General features: G+C 38.2%; 1 protein-coding gene across 1 annotated transcript in view; it reads left to right on the top strand.

The window, feature by feature from the left end:
- LOC145399057 (L-asparaginase-like) overlaps window positions 1-21,548 on the top strand; it is a 484,302-nt gene that overhangs the window by 452,179 nt on the left and 10,575 nt on the right. Inside the window, 1 exon segment of the mRNA XM_080271799.1 lies at window positions 9,489-9,648. Coding sequence (XP_080127925.1) covers window positions 9,489-9,648 — 160 coding nt within the window.

Below are 21,548 nucleotides of genomic sequence, written 5' to 3'. Positions count from 1 at the left end.
TAATAATTCTTCCATATAGCTTCCCTACAACACTCAGTAAACTTATGCCACGATAATTCTTGCACTCGCATCGCTCACCTATATTTTTGTACAGGGGTACAATCACAGCCCTTTTCCACTGTGCTGGCACAGTTTCACTCATCCATGCCTTCTTATATATCTCCAACAAGCACTTCATTCTGCTCTTTCCACTACACTTAATCATCTCTGCGTACACCTTATCATTTCCAGCTGCTTTCCCATTTTTCATCTGCTTCACAGTGTTCTTCACCTGTGCGAATGTCACGTTTCCTGGCACTGCATTCCCTCTCTGCATACCCCCAAAACCAGTCATATTTACAGCCGCTCTGCTCTATCTCTATTCCAAATATTCTTTCTAGCCTTACTTCATCCTCATGGATTAATAATCTACCACTTACATCCTTCACACCATTACCTTTCTTTCCGCTGTCACTTCTACATTTCCGCACATCTTTCCAGAATAACTTTCTATTTTGAGAGTAGTTTGCATTCATTTTTCTTCCTAGATCATCATTTGCCTCCTTTTTCCTCTTCACAAATCTCTACATGCTTCTTGCTCTCAGTGTATTCAGTTCTCATTTCAATTGGACCTCTATTTTGTAACCACTCTAGCCACTTCTCCTTTTCTTCCACTGCTATATTAACCTTTTCATCCCACCATGCCGTACCTTTCTTCCTTGTTGTTACTCTTGCCACACCACACACCACTTTAGCATTCCTAACTAAGCAATCCTCGTATGCTTTCCACAGGCTGTCCAGCTTCATTTCCATTGATTTCACCGATTCCAACTCCTCCCCTACTTTGGTCCTGTATTCATTTGCCATTTCTTTAATCCTCAGCTTCCCGACTTTCAGTCGTTCTCCCTGACTGCTCCTTTCTCTCCTGATCCGCCTTACTCCTCTCAGCTTGATCTTGCATACCACAATCATAGGATATGACAGACTTCCACATTGTCCTTTCATGGACCTTGTTTCAGCAACCATTGCCTGCATCAACCTCTCTACGAGCACGTAATCAATCAGGCTCCTTTCATCACGATCCCCGTTCCTTCTATACCCTGAGATATGGCACCCTTAGATGAGTCACCCCAGCTGCCTAACGATGGCTAAACCCCGTTTTAATGATGAATTTAGATTTTTGAAAACTGATTTTGGTTATATTTTAGACAGATTTTGTGTTTAGGTAGATTATAAACTGTTTTTAGACTTAGATTAATTTGTTTTAGTCATAGGTCGGGTGAACATTGTCATTTTGGGGTACAATTTTCCAAGCTTGATTTTTTTTCCACACATATTTGACAATTTCCAGATTTTTATTTTTGATTTTAGGTGAGTTAAAAATTGCTCTTAGGCTTAGTTTAACTTGTTTTAAAGCTATCTGGAGGGTTTAGGTTACCTAGAAACTTGTTTTTGGACTCATTTGGGTAGGTTTAAGACTTGGTTGGGGGGGAAACACAAGACCTTTTTTTTTCGCCGATTTGCAGAGGGAAAATGCCGATTTCGGCATTTCTTCAGGAAAGGTGTCTACACGTACAGGGACTGCAGAGGCAGGAATACAGCAACGGTGTTTTCAATCAAAGATGAAGCACCATACCCGTACTAGATGTACAGCTCTTGCTCTTGCACTTTGCCCACTTCAAGATGAGTCCTCGAAGGAGCGAGTTAGCTCATGTGAACAGGCATTTACTGTCACTCAGCATTATGGTGGCATCAGGGGCGATATGCATAAATTTTCTTAAGCATAAAATCATGTATAATATTTCTTGTGTATACCTTTAACTCATACTTAAATAATCATACTTTTATACTCATGCACATACTAGGTACACGCAAACTAGAATGAATGTTAATGTAGTAGTGGTAGTAGTGTGTGTGTGATGTTTAGAGGGTGAGGACAACGATTAAGCCGTTTTCACCCTGGTAGTAGTAGTAGTAATAGTAGTAGTAGTACAGTAGAGTCTTCACACAACACAAGATAGGTTATGCAGAACCTCATGCAAAACCAAATTCGCACTAAAACATGACATATATTTACTTGTAAAATAGGGGATTAGGTTCTAGGAGCCTTATATTTTTTGTTAAAAATATAGATAGATTATTACAAATATGTCTGCCTTAAGACACTAAGACGGTGTGTTTACATATGATCTCACCGACTGGACACATCAGTGCACACTGCATTCTAACCTAACGTAACCAATTAGTTTGCAGGAGGAGGCTGTAGCACAGGCCAAACAGGGTGGTACTCCCGAGGGGAATGGGAATGCTGGTGATAGGGAGAGCTGGAGCTCATGTTTCCCTAACTATCTAACCATCCCCCTTTGCTGACCTTTTCAGTGTGACAGTAACATGGAGAGTGGACCAGCATACTCTCCCAAACATTTCCTATAACTATTTTATGCACTACACCACATGCACTTTACATTTCACACAATGTATCCTACTACGTTACAGGGGTTTGTGCCAGCAAGGGCATGCGGCCAGAAAACTTTGCCCCCGCTACCTAGTGGCTGCCTTTTGGGGGGAGGCATGACGGGGATTCTGCTAGCATAGAGCGTGGGTCCAGGGTGAGATAGGGCTCGAACATGTGCTAGAGGGTACAGGGCATTGCGGTTCCCAGGCTGCCGCTTCCGCCCAATTGAGAGGGGCCCGAACCTGGGAGTAGCACGCCAGGAGGCTGCCCTATCAGTGGGTGTATAATTGCAGGGCAGTTGCAGTGCCAAGGCGTGCTTGGAGGGTGTCCCTGCAGCTGTCCTGGTGGGGTGCCCCAAGGCCACTACCACAACCACTGGTAAGCTGGTGGGCTAGGGGTCCCAGATCCATTGCCTGGACCTGGGACTGTGCAATGAGTGGGGCCTGTGGTATGTCTACCTCCATTATTAATACTGAATACGACTAAATACAAGAAAAAGTTTCAAAGCAAGCCTGAGGACGTTAAATCGCCCAGGGGGATGAGGGTGGGTTCATGGAATGTGGGAAGTTTGAGGGGAAGAGCAGGGGAAGCTGTTGAGGCATTCAGTAGGAGGTCAGTGGATGTGGCATGTTTGCAGGAAGTCCAGTACAGGGGTGGATCAGCCAGAACGATTGTTGGGAAGGATTGATACCACTGTATAAGTTGTTTTGGCAAGGGGGGACAGATGGATATGGGGGTGTTGGTGTGATGGTTGTGGAGAAATGGGTGGAATATGTTATGAATGTTATGAGAGTAAGTGATAGGATATTGGTAGTGAAAATTCTGGTCGGTAGAATGATAACTGCAATTACATCAGCATATGCTCCACAGGCAGGCTTGGATGAAGCAGAGAAAGATAGATTTTGGGATGACTTAATAAGTGTAGTAGGTAGTATGCAGGATGATGAGATAGTGGTTTTGAGAGGGGACTTAAATGGTTATGTAGGTGAAGCAGCTCACGGTTATGAAGGACTACATGGGGGATGTGCGTATGGTATAAGGAATGCGGAAGGGGAAAGGATACTCGAATTTGGGGAGGCAACGAACATGATTGTGTGCTTTACACATTTTAGGAAAAGAGAGAGTAGGTTAATTACATATGAGTCTTGGGGAAATAGCAGTCAGATAGATTATTTTCTGGGTAGGAGGGCTGATAGGAGGTTAGTGAGGGATGTTATAGTTATAGGAAGTGAAGAATGTGTGCAGTAGCACAAACTATTGCTTTGTGATATGGTGCTTCAGGAATGAGCGATGAAAAAGAGGACTTATGTACCCAGGAGGAAAATATGGAAGCTGGAAAACCAGATGATGGAGAAGAAGAGGGAGGCTTTAGGAAGGGAAGAGGATGTGTAGATCAGATATTCATTTTTAGATCTTTAGTGGAAAAGTTTCTAGAGAAGGGAAAGAAGTTGTATCCGGCTTTCATGGATTTGGAAAACGCATATGACAGGGTGGATAGACAAGGATTGTGGAAAGTATTAAGAATATATGGAGTAGATGGGAAGTTGTTGAATGCTGAAGAGTATGTATGATGGTGCTAAGGCTGCAGTACGTGTGGATGGTGAACTGAGTGAATTTTTCTCTTTGAAGGTTGGGTTGAAACAAGGATGTCATGTTTCCATGGTTGTTCAGTCTGTACATGGATGGGGTAATAAAAGAGATACAAGGTAGGGCAGTGGATGTTGGAGTGGCCCTGGTGAGAGAGGGTAGTGTTTGGAAACTCCCTATACTGTTGTTTGCAGATGATACTGTGTTGTTCATTGAAGACGAAGGGGAGCTGCAAGGCTTGGTTGTTGAGTTTGGGAGAGTGTGTAAGAAATGGAATCTAAAGGTGAATGTAGGGAAGAGTAAAGTGATGGTCTTTGAGAGGTGAAGTCAGTAAATGTATAGTATGGTTGGCTGGTGAGGAAATGAAAAATGTGAGTGCATTTAAGTACTTGGGTAGTGTGATGAGTAAGGATGGAAGTATGGAGGGTGAAGTGCTTGAAAGGGTACAGCAGGGAAGAAAGGTTGCTGGTTCCTTGAAAGCAGTGATAAGAAACGGGGAAGTGAGCATGGAAGTGAAAAAGTTACTACATGACAGTATTGTGACACCAACTCTAACGTATGGAAGTGAAACTTGGATGTTGTTGGAAGGACACAAGTCAAGAGTGAGAACAGTGGAGATGAGTTATTTAAGAGGAGTCTGTGGAGTCACATGGAGAGACAGGCTGACAAATGAGGATATAAAGGAGCGTTGTGGTGTGGATGTGGATGTGATAGGATGCGTTATGAGGAACACACTGAGGTGGTTTGGCCATGTGGAGAGGATGGAGGGTGAGAGACTGATGAGGAGAGTGTATGTGAGTGAGGTGAAAGGGGGGAGAGGGAGGGGGAGGCCAAGGATGAGATGGAGGGATGGAGTGGGGAGGTATATGAGGGAGGGGGGTCTGAGTTGGGAGCAGGGCAGTGAAATGGCGGGGGAGAGGGCGATGTGGAGGCGATTTGTTTGTGGCCACCCCGTACGGGATTAAAGCATCTGACAATAGATAGATAGATCGATGATGCCCTGGATGATTGTCTTCAAGTTTATAATAAACAAAAACTAAAAAAAAAACTTTTTTTCATTTTTTGAACACCATTGGGTGGGATAAAAAAAGGTAATTGCGCAATCCACGGGTTAAGGTGCTCCAATCGGATTGAGTTGGTGAAGGTTTATGTCCAAGGGATGGTTGGGGTTTATTGCTCATGTAATGCCACTCAGGGATGAGTGAGGCTAGTCACTCTCATCTTAAATGTTAGAACCAACTTGCCATGCCCCGGGCTTCTATGCTCTTCGTGGGGCAACATAGGATTGGATAATGGATGGATGGATGGATGGATCTCTTCAAAGTGATTTTAAAATATACCCAGGATGTTTTAGTACCAACAAAAATTAATGGTGACAGCCATGGGAAACACCAGATTATAATTCAAAGTCAACTACAGCAAGGCAGAATTAAGTTAATTATTGACTACGAGTGCATATTATAAATAATATCCAAAGCCTCTGCTCTTGAATGAACATAGACCGTGATACTTCCCCATGAAAATTAGGTATTATAGTTTTAATCAGTGAATATTAAGTATACTTACAGAATGACAGGGAATCAGCTTGGGTGTGAATTGTCCTAACAGGGAATCGTCCATGTTTTGATGGCAAATTGTCTGACGGTGAATTGACTTGATAGCATATTGTCCCGGAACCCTAGAAAAGCTGATAAGAAAAGTTTAGGTAAACCATCTAGAAGAAAACAGTATGATAACAGAAAGGCAGTTCAGTTTTAGAAAGGGAAAATCATGTGTTACTAATCTATTAAGCTACTATGATAGAATTACCGAAACATTACAGAAAAGAGAAGGGTGGGTGGACAGTATGTATTGAGATTTCAAGAAAGCATTTGACAGAGTACTGCACCAAAGAGTTTTATGGAAACTATACCATCAAGGAGGAATCCAAGGCAACCTGTACTGTTGGATGCAGGATTTTCTCAGTAAAAGGAAATGAGAACAGCACTAAGGGGACATTACTCATCATGAAGGGAAGTGACTAGTGGAGTTCAACAGTGCTGGCACCAATTGCTTTTAGTATACTGTACAGTATATAAATGACATAGACAGTAAAACTGGAAGTGGAAGCTATCTAAATAATATTATGTTTGTTGATACAAAAATACAAAGGAAAATTACTGACTCAGATTCTTGGAGAGAGCTACAAGATGAATTAAACAAGCTCTATGAACGGCGCAGTAAATGGCAAAAGGAATTTAATTTGGTCAAGTGTCATGTAATTAGTTTGGTAAAAGTGAGAAAAGACCAGATTGGGATTATAAGTTATGAAGTTCAACCCTACACATATCAGAAAGGGAGAAGGACCTAGGAGTGATTATCAATGATAAACTATTTCTGGCTGACCACATCAGTGAGAAGGTACTTAACATGTATACACTGCTTGCTAATATAAGAATAGCATTCACATATATAAATAAAGACATCCTGAGAAAGATAACAGCATCATTCATCAGACCAACCCTGGAGTATGCATCAGTTGTCTGGAATCCTCATCTGAAAAAACACAAAGATAAGATTGAATAAGTACAAGGGACAGCTACAAGATGGGTACCAAGCATAAGGGATCTAAGCTACGAAGAAAGACTAGAAAAATTGAATCTACCTACACTGCAGGAGAGAAGAGAATGAGGAGACATGATTATGCTATATAAATGCATCACAGGGAAAGAGAAAATTGACATAAATGAGTGTATAACCTATGGGGAAGCATCAGCAAGAGGACACTGCAAAAAACTACATAAAGAAAGAGGCAATTTAGATGTAAGGAAATTCAGTTTCCCAAATAGAGCAATTGATCAGTGGAATGCACTATCGAATGAAATAGTGTGTGCCAAAACTATTCCTAAATTTCAAGATATGAATGATAAAAATGGTTTAATACACGGGACAGTACGAGCTTGACTCATTCCTGTAAAGGTACAATTAGGTAAGAACACACACGTCGCCCAGTCTGGCAAGAACGTGCGCATCTGACAACACTGGGAATTGACAAAAGCACGACACACACGTAAACAGGCACAGTCACATAGAAAGTGCATACTAAACGTACCCATTTTTTTTTTTACTCTTGCATAATTAAGCGATATTAGTATTATTATAAAGTATTAGAGGAAATTAAATGTTTGTGTTATTGTAAGATCGTTGTTTCATTTTCTTATAAATCGTGACTCTGCTTGATTTTTTCCTTACTTATTTTTTGATGATTTTCAAATTTTAGTTTTGAGTTTAGATGAATTATAAATTGCATTTAGGCTTAGTTTACCTTGTTTTAAGCTATTTGGTTTGGGGGTTTAGGTTAACTAGGAACTTGTTTTTGGACTCATTTGGGTGGGTTCAGGACTGGTTGGAGGGGAAACCCAAAGCTCAAAAATGCATACTTTACATGTTAAATCTACCCTGAGATACGATACCCCACCTAGCAATGGGTTTTTACTTAACCATCTGCATCGTTAAACTGGGATATGCTTGTAACTAGCCGTGCCTAATAACTTAATATGGGATCACTTTTATTTCTCAGTGTTCTTCACTGAAGGACATTTACTAAAGTTGCTTCTAGATGGCACCACCACAGGTGTCAGCTGACAGCAAATTTGGATTTTCCATGTCAGATAACCTAATATGGGGCCACTTTTATGTTTCCATAGGCTTAAATTAAGCACCTATACTAAAGTTGTTGCCAGATGGCAACATCTCAGGTGTCAGCTGATGGTAGATTTGGATTCACCATGCCAAATTACCCAATATGGTACCACTTTTATGTCTCCAAAGGCCTTTTTTTAAACAAATCTGCCAGAAGCAGGACAAGCAGAAGAAGAAGAAGAACTCTGGCCACTCATTGACCTATTGGCTATCACTGCAGGTAATAGCAGCTTAGAATGGCTTAGTAATGTGTGTGGTTTCTTAAACAGAAGAAACATTCAAAATTCACACACTGTTAGTGCTAATGCAGCATTTTCTTGCCCAGTGTAGCAACTTGTGGTATTCAAATTCCTTCACTGGGTTTCGCCAAGGCTGCCAGTTCAGATTTTTTATGCAGTAAACTCTTCATATGTTGAACTATATGGGACTCTAGGGTAGTTCAACTTAATGAATTTTCTGACTAACCAGAAATAACTGAGAAAAAAAGAAAAACAATATTACCCTCTTCAGTAGTCCCAAATTATACGTGATAAGTCGGTTTTTAACACTAAAATAAAGAAGCATTTATTAAAAAAAACAAAAAACAAAAAAAACAGCTTGGTGCATGTCATAGGCAAGGCTAGGATAGGAGGCTTCATAGGTGGAGGGGTGCAACAGTCACTTAATTACATAAAGTTCTGCACTTATTCACTTCACTTTACAATCAGTTAAACTAAAATGTAACACTTGGAATATAATAAACTAAAATGTAGCATTTGGAATACAAGAAACTAAAATTTAACCCTTTGAATAAACACCAATTAACAGCTCTGTCAGAGTTCGACTTACCAAAAATTCCACTTTTTACAGGGTCACCTTATCGAGGTTTTACTGTAGTAAGGGTGACTGATGCTCATTGGCGTCTGATGACTGAAAGTTGCTGTTCTTCTGCCTAAACTCATGGTTTTTATAGTACAGCCCTAAGTGACATGTTGTGATGCAGCTAGTGTTAGACTAAAGCTCAAAGTCGCCACTACGCAGCGCTCCTGTCACAATCATGCTACGCTGGCTAGTTGGTGCACTACAGTATTTAAAGTTTGGTTTCATTCTGGACAGGCCTCATAATTGATGTGTATAAATGGATGAAGAATAAATAAAGGAGATAATAGCAAAGTACTAAAAGTGAGCATGAGCATACAGGTCAGAATTCAGGTTGATGGTTTCAAGCTAGATAAAGTCTGTTACTAATGGGTTTGTTATATGCAGTATTTACTTGGAAATAAAGTAGTCAGCAAATAAAAGAAGCTGTCTAGCGATATAGTTGCTATCTCTTCCATTGAGACTTTCCAGCATAGGCTAGAAAAACATATGGCAAGAAACAGTTGGATATTTTAAAAAATCAATAAATTTCTAATTCATTCCTTTCCTTTTCCAGGTTCCACTGTGATAGTCCCTTTTCTCCTTTTACACTTTCTCATAAAATTTCCACATCAGTTTTTCTGTATTTTGTGGTGTTCCTTCTCGCTTTTTCCTGCCAGGTTATGCCAGAGGGTTTGATGGGTGGGGGAGAGCCTCTGTCATTCTGTCTTTGGTTATGCTAGTTGTTTAGTCACTTTCTTGTAGGAGATGCCAAGCATGGGCCAACTGACCTACTGCAGTTATCCTCTCTTCTTATGTTCTGATGTTTTAGAAATAGCAAAATACTGCTCTAGAGTCGACTACCTGCTAGTTTCTATGCAAAAACAGATTAATGAAATTTACTCCATCAATTTTCTTTACCAAATTTGTTTCTTTTCCAACTTCCTAGGCCTGCACTGTGGGATCTGATGAATGCGTTAATATCCTTCTAAATGCTGGTGTACCAACGGATGTTAACGACCGCACAGATCTCACGCCAGTCATGTGCGCGCAGATCAACAACCACACCCACCTTGTTGACCTAATCACCGCTCATGAGGAGAGGATGGGTGCGGTTGGTCGTTAGAGATTTCACTTATGTAATTCTATTTCTTCTTTGAGAGCTGCAAAGATTTTCATGTATTCAGGTTCTGCTTCAGGTAATATGACTTTGTGTAAAGCATTATTTTTTAGCAGATATAGCAGTACAACTAGATTTAAAGTTCATTAGCAGTTAATTATTTTGTGAACAGTGTTCAATGATGAATTTAAAAGAAAAAGATTCAGAAGAGTATTTTCTACTTTCCTTAACTAGGAAAGTAATATTGCATGTTTGTGATAGATACATTTATTTGAGTAAATGGAAATTTGCAGTATTTTATTATTTTAGTGCATATGTCTGCACAGATTATTAGTATACTGTTAAAGTTATTATTTTCATTGTACAATGATGGTGTTTTAGATGTTAATAATCATATGAACAAAACTCCTTTTAAATTATACTTGCTAATATTAGTACTCAGTAAATAGTAAGTTGGTGTCATATAACTGCATACAGTTATAACTTGAAGGAGGTAGCATCCTAGCCAGGAGTAATATTACAGTGGGATCAGTAGCACTGTGGTTTTAAATACACTGAGATTCTGAGGCACAGCATGATTAATTTTAAGCATACTTATCAAAAGCATAATGTTTTTCTTGGAGGGATCCCATCACTTGTATTAATTTCATTATCATGGATAACATATATTCAGTCTGAAGACTGAATAATCATCTCTACAGGCTCATTTGTATTCATTGCTGTAGATGGCAGCATTCAGTGCATGCAGCTCCTAACACAGAAAAAACTGAAGAGCTGGTTTTTATTCAAAACAGTTAAAACCTTTAGCTAATAAACAACTCTACTAATAATTTTACAATGAACAAAATGTGTAAAACTATTACTGCATTTAACTCTCCAAAATCTACAATTTCCCTAAACATGTCGGTGCATGTGGAGAGAATGAAAAATGGGATATTAACCAGGAGAATGTATGTGAGAGAGGACAAGGGAATCTGAGGATGAGGTGGAGGGATAGAGTTGAGAGGTACATAAGTGTGGGAGGTGTGAGTTGAAGAGAGAGCAACCTTATATAGGACAGAATAACATGGAAGCAGTGTGGTTATGGCCACCTCTTCCAGGATTAAGGGATCTGGTTGTTGATACATATTCAGTTATATAAAACAAAGAAAAACTTTTGTTATACTGAATCCCCCTTACCAAGAACTAAACATAAACTGACATGAGTGACAAGAATTGCCAATAATAATTCAAACTTACTGCTGAATGGGTAATACAAGATCACTAATGCCATTCAGCACACACACACACACACACGAGCAGCCGGAGAGAGAGGTCGTCCCAGGCATCGCTCCTAACCTTGAGTAGTTTCAGGAATTTTGTCTGTCCTGTCTCCTAGGGTCTTTCTTTAAATTTAAAATAATGAAAGTTGGTAGACTACCAAAAATGTAAAGATTTGTTGGCAATAGTATACATGAATGTTTGTGGCTTATTCGGTAACAGCTGTTTAGGTACTTGATCGGTACGTTAAAGATGGCCGAAAATGTAAACAATGAGGGAATGGAATTTCAAGGATTTGATACTAATACTAATGTCATGGACCTAGTGAAAACATTAATTATGAGGATTAGTGAACTCGAAAAAAAGTAGAGAATCTAGTGATAAAGGATGTGTCAGGAAATACGGAAACCACCATACAGAGTCTAATCCAGTCCAACGAAACAGCCAATGAAGAGATTAAGAATTTGAAGCGGGAAGAATGTTGAACTGAGGAGGAAACTTGAAGAGAGTACTAATAAAACGGAGAAGGTGAGTAATGTACTAGAAGAACACAAGGCAAAGTGGGCACACGTAGAGGAAGAACAGAAAGAAGTGGTCAGCTTAAGAGAGATCATCCAGGAAGAAAGGGAAATGAACAAGAAAGAAATGGAAGAAAATGTAGTGAAAATACTGAAGAAAAAAGAGAAAATAGTGAGAGAAACTGTAGAAAGGAACAGATGTGTGATAGTATTTGGAAACAGGGAAGAGGAAGAAAAGGTTAGGTTCGCAAGACTCGAGAGAGACATGAATATGGTGAGAGGAATATTAGGCAAGATTGACCCCGAAGGAAACAAGTGGGTAAAAGAAATTGAGGAAGTAAGGAGGATAGGGCCTTATAAGAAAGGGGAAACAAGACCAATGAGAGTCAAGTTTACATCAGAAAGTGTAATAAATGAGATACTTAAAGTGACCTGGAAATTAAGCAAAGAGGCGGGGATGGAAAATATTATAATAAGAAAAGATCTGAATGAAGAAGAAAGAGAAGTTTTAAAATCATTAAAGGAAGAAGTAAAGGAAAAAAATGATAAGAGGACAGAGGAAGAACGTAATACTTTTTTTTGGAGAGTATTGGATATGAAAGTAAGGAAGTGGTATTTAAGGAAATAGAAGTGAAGGAAATTAGGGGGATGGTTGTGAAAGATCAGAAGTTGAGGAAGTGGTACGGACAGAGAGTAGGAGAGAAGAGGGTATTAATAATGTCAAAAATAATTTGAAGGTGATATATACTAATGTTGATGGTTTCATATCGACAAGGATCGAAATTAATGATTTCTTGAGAGAACATGAACCTGATGTCATGTGCTTTGTAGAGACCAAAATTAAGAGAAGATATTGATGTTCATTTGGGAGATGGTAAATACAAACTGTGGAGAAAAGACAGAAAAGAAAAAAAGGGAGGAGGAGTGATGATAGCAGTGAAGAACAACATAAATGTAGATACTGTGGAAATGGGAGAAGGCAGGGCTGAAGTGATATATATGAAATTAGAAACTGGAGAGAATGTTAAGAGAGATATGGCGGTAGTGTATGTTCCCCCAAAGACGAGAGCATGGAAGGATGACGAATACCATGAGATGTTGTCAGATATGGCTAGCTACTTGCAAAAAATAATTGAGAAAAGCAATAATATAATTTTGGTGGGTGACTTTAATTGTAAAGAGGTGAACTGGGAGGAATGGTACTCGGGAGGCGGCGAGGATTCGTGGGGTACTATGTTATTAAATATAATAATGAATAATGTGATGACGCAGTGGGTCAAAGAAGAGACACGGTTTCGAGGTGAGGACACACCAGCAAGGTTAGATTTACTGTTCACCAAAGAACCTGATGTAATAGAATCATTGGAATATCTCTGTCCTTTGGGAAAAAGTGATCACGTGGTCATTGAGTTCCAGATGTTAATAGGAAACGTCGAGCCAAGAGACGAGCTTCATAGACAGGGAAGATACAACTTTGGCAAAGCAAATTTTACAGGATTGAGAAACTTTTTTGAAAATGCGGATTGGAGAAAATTCAGAGAAACAAGAGAGATACAGAGGAAGTGGGATATCTTTCTAGACCTCTATAATTTGGGAGTGGAAAAATTTGTACCAAGAGTAAGAGGGAAAGAAAACAGGAAAAAGGAGTGGTTTAATAGAAGGTGTATGATAGCCAAAAAAGAGAGAGATAAGGCGTGGAACAATTGGAGAAAGAGAGGTAACGACAGAACAAAGGAAGAATATAAAAGAACAAGAAACGAATACACAAGAATACGTAGGGAAGAAGAAAGGAATTTTGAAAAAGGTATAATTGACAAATGCAAGGATGAACCCAAACTGTTTTATAGATTTGTTAATGGCAAACTGAAACAAAAGGAAGGAATCACCAAGCTGAAAGTAGATGGAGAGGTCTTTAATGATGCGGCAATGCAAGCAGAAATAATGAACAAACGTTTCCAGTCAGTTTTCACTAAAGAAAAGGAGCTTGTGGAAGGGGAGGGAGTGATTAGAAATGTTCCGGTGATGAAAGATATAAAAGTGGAGGTGCAGGAAGTGTATAAATTACTGGAAACTCAAGATGTAAGGAAAGCCCCAGGACCTGATGGAATTTCTAATTGGGTACTGAAGGAATGCAGAGAACAACTGGCGGATAAAATTCACAGCTTAATTGTATGCTCACTGGAAGAGGGGAAAGTGCCAAAAGAATGGAAGAGGGCAAATGTGGTACCAATTTACAAGGGAGGAAACAGGGAAGAACCCCTGAATTATAGACCAGTGTCTCTAACCAGCATGGTCGCAAAATTGTGTGAGAGAATCCTGAAAGACAGATGGATAAAATATCTGGAAGAGATGAATATTTTGGCTGAATGTCAGTTTGGATTCAGAAGTGGAAGGTCATGTGTTTCAAACTTGTTGAGCTTTTACTCAAGAGCGATTGATGTGGTACAGGAGAGAGATGGTTGGGTGGATTGTGTGTACTTAGACTTAGAGAAGGCCTTTGACAAGGTACCTCATAAGAGACTAATGTGGAAACTAGAATATATAGGAGGACTAAAGGGGAAACTTCTGGAATGGATGAGAGACTTTTTGAGAGACAGACAAATGAGGACAGTAATAAAGGAAAAGATGTCTGGATGGAGGGAAGTAACAAGTGGAGTCCCTCAAGGCTCAGTGTTGGCACCAGTAATGTTCCTGATTTATGTAAATGATATGGTAGATGGAGTGAACAGTTATGCGAGTCTGTTTGCTGATGATGTAAAGATCTTGAGGAAGATAGAGGTTGAGGAGGATTGTAAAATACTGCAGGAGGATTTGGATAGGATACACAATTGGAGCCGGACGTTGGAAATGAAATTTAATGTAAAGAAATGTAAAATATTGGAAATGGGTAAAAGTACCAGGAGACCATCATTGAATTATTTTTTGGGTAATGAATTAATCACAAAAAGGAGAGAAGAGAAAGATTTGGGAGTGCTGGTCCAAGATAGTTTGTCACCAGAAAAGCACATTAACAAGATAGTTGGAGAGACTTATAAGCTCTTGACTAACATAAGAGTAGCATTTCATTATATGGATGAGGAAATGATGAAAAAATTGATAGTGGCCATGATCCGCCCCAGGTTAGAATATGCAGCGGTAGTGTGGTCCCCACACAAAAAGAAAGATATAAACAAGATTGAGAGAATACAAAGAACAGCAACCAAGATGGTCCCCAGTCTGACAGACTTGTCATACAGAGAGAGGCTGGAAAAACTGGATTTGCCTTCGTTAGAGGAAAGGAGAAAGAGGGGAGACATGATTGCGGTGTTCAGGACCATGGTGGGAGTAGATAAAATTGACAAAGAAGATCTGTTTGTATGGGAAAAGAGAGCAACAAGAGGACATGGAATGAAATTGAAAAAGTCAAGCTGCTTGAAGGATATCAAGAAATATAGCTTTCCTTACAGAAGTATAGACTTATGGAATAGCCTGGACAAAGAGATCGTCCAGTCTAAAAACATAAACGAGTTTAAAGTTAAATTCGACTTATTGAGAAACAGCGACGGAAACCCACGAGCATAGTACATTCCATGTATATCACAATTAGGTATATTCTTAAATATTTGGAACGACTTAGACAAAGAGGTGGTGCATGAGAAAAACATTCATGTGTGTAAAGGTAGACTTGATAAATGTGGATATGGAGACAGGACAACACGAGCATTGCTCAATTCCTGTATACTACAAATAGGTAAATACACACACACACACACACACACACACACACACACACACACACACACACACACACACACACACTGGTTGAAGTAGAGACCCACAATAGACTGGTTGAACATGTAAACAAACTAGAAATGGCTTTCAAAAATGAAATTGATGAAATAAAGAAGCAGATGCACTTGTAAAAGGAAGAAATAGAAAAACTAGGAAGGGAGGCCAATAAGAAAGACACAACCATCAGTGAACTAACCGTGGAATTGAGTACACTTAGGAAGAAAATTAGTGAAATGGCAAGTACAGTAGTCAATCACGAGAGCGTTATGGAAGAGTTCAAAAATGACACAGAGATAATTAGGCAAGTTAGCAGTCTTATTGATCAGAGCAGTGATATTGAGGAGAAGATAACACAAGTAAATGAAGCTGTGCAAAGCTACAAAAATGATGTAGAAACCACGTATGCAGAAATGGTGAAAGTAAAGAAATACTTAGAAACAAGGGTGGAGGAAAAAAGCATTAAAAAGGAGGTGAAAAGAATAATCCAAAACAATCCAAAGTTAGTCAGAGATTCAGTAGAGATAAACAAATCAATAGTAATCACTGGTATAGAAGAGGAAGAAATTAAAAACAAGATCACTAGAGACAAAAAGGAGATGGCAAATGTAATGAGCTTACTGAAAGAAGTATCAGAGGAAATCTGTAGTAAAGACATAGAGGAACACAAAAGGTTAGGGAAATACGAGAAAAGCAAGACAAGACCTCTAAAGGTGACTTTCCAGAGTGTAAACACTGTGGAAGAGATACTAAAAAATGCAAAGAATCTTAAGGAAAAAGAGGAGTTCAAAAATGTATGGATAAAAAAATGTCTAACACAAGAGGGAATGGGATTACTGAAAGAGAAAAGGGAGGAAGCAAAACCAAAAAATGAGGGAAGATCAGAAGAGGACAAGAAGAAATTTTTTTACAAAGTAATAGGATTGCAGGTACGAAAGTGGTACACAACAGGATGGAAGAAAAAGGAGGAAGGTAGTAGAACCATGTCAGGACAAGTATATAAACAAGATGATAAAGTTGATGTACTCAAATGTGGATGGAATGGTATCTAAATTACTAGAGATGAATGATTATGTCAGAGAAAATGAACCACAAATAATATGCCTAACTGAAACAAAATTAATACCAAGGATATCAAATGACATACTAAACTTAGAGGAATACAATATATGGAGAAGAGACAGATATTTAAAAAAAGGAGGAGGAATTATAATATTAACTAAGAAAAATCTAAAAGTCAAGGAAATAAAACTAGATATACCATCACAAGTAGAACTGATTGCAGTAGAGATCGACACATCTGAAGGTAAAGTAATTGTAGCCAATTTGTACATGCCACCCAGATCAAACACATGGGAAAGAGACGAATATGAGGACCTGGCAGAGAGTACAATTCAGAGTGTAAGATCATTGCTACATAAAATAGAAGAGAAATCGGAAAGAATTATACTAACTGGGGACTTCAATACAAATATAAATTGGAATACTCTAGATATAAATAGCCAAGAAAGCTGTTGGGACCAAAAGCTCCTGGATCTCGTACAAGAGTTGTTCTTAACGCAACATGTGAGGGAAACCACCAGAAAAAGAGGACTTGATGTACCTTCAGTGCTAGATCTAATATTTACAAGGCAAGAAAATGATATTGACAGTTTAATATATCATCCTCCACTCGGCAAAAGCGATCATGCAGTACTAAACTATAACTTCAGGATAGCATATGACATAGTAAACATCAATGATAGTTACAAAAAGAGCCTAAACTATAAAAAGGGAAGTTATCAAGACCTAAAGAAGTACTTCTTAGAAGTTGATTGGGAAAATGAGCTTAGAGGACAAGATTTAAATGCTGTTTATAAAAAATTTTGTGAATTTTATGAAATAGGAGTCCAGAAGTACATCCCACAGCACAAAGAAGCAGATAAGAAAATACAGAAATGGTTCAATACAGAATGTAAAAAATCAAAAGAAAGAAGAGATTTGTTGTGGAATAGATACAGAAGACACAATAGTGAAAGGGCGTACAATAATTACAAACAGGCAAGAAACGACTATACAAGAATAAGGAGGGAAGCCCAAAAACAGTTTGAGGAGGATATAATAAAAAAAAGTAGTGATCAACCAAAGTTGTTTTACAGCTATATCAGAAGCAAAACTAAAGTAAAAGATATAATACAATCCATTACGGACGAGGGAATCACTTATACACAAGAGAAAGATATTTGTGAAGCACTAAATAAGAATTTCCAATTAGTTTTTACAGAAGAAAAAAATTTTGAGAGGGACTATGTGGAACACGCATGTCCACACATACTACCAGATATACAAATAGCAGAAAAAGTAATACAGGAGGAGTTAAGTAGATTAGACAGAGGAAAAGCAAGTGGTCCTGATGAAATTTCATGTTGGGTATTATGAGAATGTGCAAAGGAGTTATGTAAACCATTATTTTTAATTTTCAAGAAATCCTTGAGTCAAGGTAAACTACCAGATATTTGGAAAAAACAAATATTGTCCCCTTATTCAAGAAAGGAAAGAGACAAAATCCACTCAACTACCGACCAGTATCACTGACCAGTGTTGTAAGCAAGGTATTAGAAAAACTTATAAGAAAAGCTTGGGTAAATCATCTAGAAGAACACAGTATGATAACAGAAAGACAGTTTGGTTTCAGAAAAGGAAACTCATGTGTTACTAATCTGTTAAGCTACTATGACAGAGTAACAAACACAATACAGGAAAGGGAAGGATGGGTGGACAGTATCTATTTAGATTTCAAGAAAGCTTTTGACACAGTACCACACCAAAGACTTTTATGGAAACTGTACCATCAAGGAGGAATTCGAGGCAAACTGTTTTGTTGGATGCAAGACTTTCTCATAAAAAGAGAAATGAGGACAGTACTAAGAGGAAACTACTCATCATGGAAAGAAGTGACTAGTGGAGTACCACAGGGTTCAGTGCTGGCACCAATCATGGTTTTAGTGTATATAAATGATATAAACAGTAACACTGGAAATGAGAGCTATCTGAATATGTTTGCAGATGATGCAAAAATACAAAGGAGAATTACTAACACAGACTCTTGTAGGGAGCTACAAGAAGAATTAAATAAACTTCATGAATGGAGTAGTACATGGCAAATGGAATTCAATGTGGACAAGTGTCATGTAATCAAGTTTGGTAAAAGTGGAAAAAGACCTGATTGGGATTATAAGTTAGGAAATAAAACCCTATATACATCAGAAAGAGAGAAAGACCTAGGTGTGATTATCAATAACAGACTATCTCCGGCTGACCACATCAGCGAGAAGGTACGGAACATGTATACACTGCTTGCAAATATGAGAATAGCATTCACATACATAAATGAAGACATGCTAAGAAGGATAATAACATCATTCATTAGACCAACCCTGGAATATGCATCAGTAGTCTGGAGTCCTCATCTCAAAAAGCACATAGACAAGATTGAAAAAGTTCAAAGGGCCGCTACAAGATGGATACCAAGCTTAAGGGACCTAAGCTACGAAGAAAGATTAAATAAACTGAATCTACCAACACTACAGGAGAGAAGGAAAAGAGGTGATATGATAATGCTATATAAATGCATATCAGGGAAGGAGAAAATAGACATAAATGATTACTTAACATATGGAGAAGCATCAGCAAGAGGACACTGCAAAAAACTGCATAAGAAGAGAGGTGATAAAGACGTAAGGAAATTTAGTTTCCCAAACAGAGCAATTGATCAATGGAATGCACTACCGAATGAAATAGTGTGTGCCAAAACAATTCACAAATTTAAGGATATGTACGATAAATATAGTTTAAGACACGGGACAGTACGAGCTTGACTCATTCCTGTAAAGATACAATTAGGTAAGGTAAGAACACACACACCCACACACACACACACACACACACACACACACACACACACACACACACACACACACACACACACACACACACACACACCAATTCAACCAAGACGGACGTGCGACATCGGTGCTCCGTACTGAACCAACACGGCCAGTGACATTACCTAAATTTGTACTGTATCTTTGTATGAGTCAAGCTCTGTACCAGGTTAGACTAAATGATTTTTCATTATTAAAAGGAAAAAAATAATAAGTTTAAACAAGACTTGTTCAAACAGGAAATAGAACCAAGACGAAAGAATACGCCGAGTCATCTCTGAGGTTTGTTTAGACTACAACAACACAGAGATTGTAAGTACATGCTTTGCACTTTAAGTATTGTAAAATGGATACATACTTTAGTAAAGCAAATTTGGAAAAGAAAAGGGATAAAGGTAAAAAGCAAAATGATGATTTCTACCAAGAACTGGTTGAAGTGGAGACTCACAATAGACTGGTTGAACGTGTAAACAAACTAGAAATGGCTTTCAAAAATGAAATTCATGAAATAAAGAAGCCGATGCATTTGCAAAAGGAAGAAATAGAAAAACTAGGAAGGGAGGCAAGAAAGACACAACCATCAGTGAACTAACAGTGGAATTGAGTATACTTGGGAAGAAAATGAGTGAAATGGCAAGTACGGTAGTCAGTCACGAGAGTGTTAAGGAAGAGTTCAAAAATGACACAGAGACAATTAGGCAAGTAAGCAGTCTTATTGACCAGAGCAGTGATATTGAGGAGAAGATAACACAGGTGAATGAAGCTGTGCAAAGCTACAAAAATGATGTGGAAACCACGTATGCTGAAATGGTGAAAGTAAAGAAAGACTTAGAAACAAGGGTGGAGGAAAAAAGCATTAAAAAGGAAGTGAAAAGAATAATCCAAAACAATCCGAAGTTAGTCAGAGATTCAGTAGATATAAACAAATCTATAGTAATCACTGGTATAGAAGAGGAAGAAGGAAAAAACAAGATCACAAGAGACAAAAAGGAGATGGCAAACGTAATGAGCTTACTGAAAGAAGTATCAGAGGAAATCTGTAGTAAAGACATGGAGGAACACAAAAGATTAGGGAAATATGAGAAAAGCAAGACAAGACCTCTAAAGGTGACTTTCCAAAGTGTAAACACTGTGGAAGAGATACTAAAAAATGCAAAGAATCTTATGGAAAAAGAGGAGTTCAAAAATGTATGGATAAAAAGATGCCTAACACAAGAGGAACTGGAATTACTGGAAGAGAAGAGGGAGGAAGCAAAAACAAAAAATGAGGGAAGATCAGAAGAGGAGAAGAAGAAATTTTTTTACAAAGTACAGTAATAGGATTACATGTATGAAAGTGGTACACAAACAGGATGGAATAAAAAGGAGGAAGGTAGTAGAACCATGTCATGACAAGTATATAAACAAGATAATAAAGTTGATGTACTCAAATGTGGATGGAATGGTATCTAAATTACTAGAGATGAATGATTATGTCAGAGAAAATGAACCACAAATAATATGTCTAACTGAAACAAAATTAACACCAAGGATATCCAATGACATACTAAACTTAGAGGAATACAATATATGGAGAAGAGACAGAAATTTAAAAAAAGGAGGAGGAATTATAATATTAACTAAGAAAAATCTAAAACTCAATGAAATAAAACTAGATATACCATCACAAGTAGAATTGATTGCAGTAGAGATCAACACATCTGAAGGTAAAGTAATTGTAGCCAATTTGTACATGCCACCCAGATCAAACACATGGGAAAGAGATGAATATGAGGACCTGGCAGAGTGTACAATTCAGAGTTTAAGATTATTACTATATAAAATGGAAGAGAAATCAGAAAGAATTATGCTACCTGGGAATTTCAGTACAAATATAAATTGGAATACTCTAGATATAATTAGCCAAGAAAGCTGTTGGGACCAAAAGCTCCTGGATCTCGTACAAGAGTTCTTCCTAACGCAACATGTGAGGGAAACCACCAGAAAAAGAGGACTTGATGTACCTTCAGTGCTAGATCTAATATTTACTAGGCAAGAAAATGATATTGACAGTTTAATATATCACCCCCCACTCGGCAAAAGTGATCATGCGGTACTAAATTATAACTTCAGGATAGCATATGACATAGTAAACATCAATGACAGTTACAAAAAGAGCCTAAACTATAAAAAGGGAAATTATCAAGACCTAAAGAAGTACTTCTTAGAAGTTGATTGGGAAAATGAGCTTAGAGGACAAGATTTAAATGCTGTATATAAAAAATTCTGTGAATTTTATGAAATAGGAGTCCAGAAGTACATCCCACAGCACAAAGAAGCAGATAAGAAAATACAGAAATGGTTCAATACAGAATGTAAAAAATCAAAAGAAAGAAGAGATTTGTTGTGGAATAGATACAGAAGACATAATAGTGAAAGGG

This window comes from Coenobita brevimanus, chromosome 47, assembly GCF_032717465.1.
Source record: "Coenobita brevimanus isolate Jiangsu-jjx chromosome 47, ASM3271746v2, whole genome shotgun sequence".
Taxonomy (NCBI): Eukaryota; Metazoa; Arthropoda; class Malacostraca; order Decapoda; family Coenobitidae; genus Coenobita; species Coenobita brevimanus.
The sequence above is the reverse complement of the archived record's forward strand: the minus strand, read 5'-3'. Positions and strand labels throughout refer to the sequence as shown.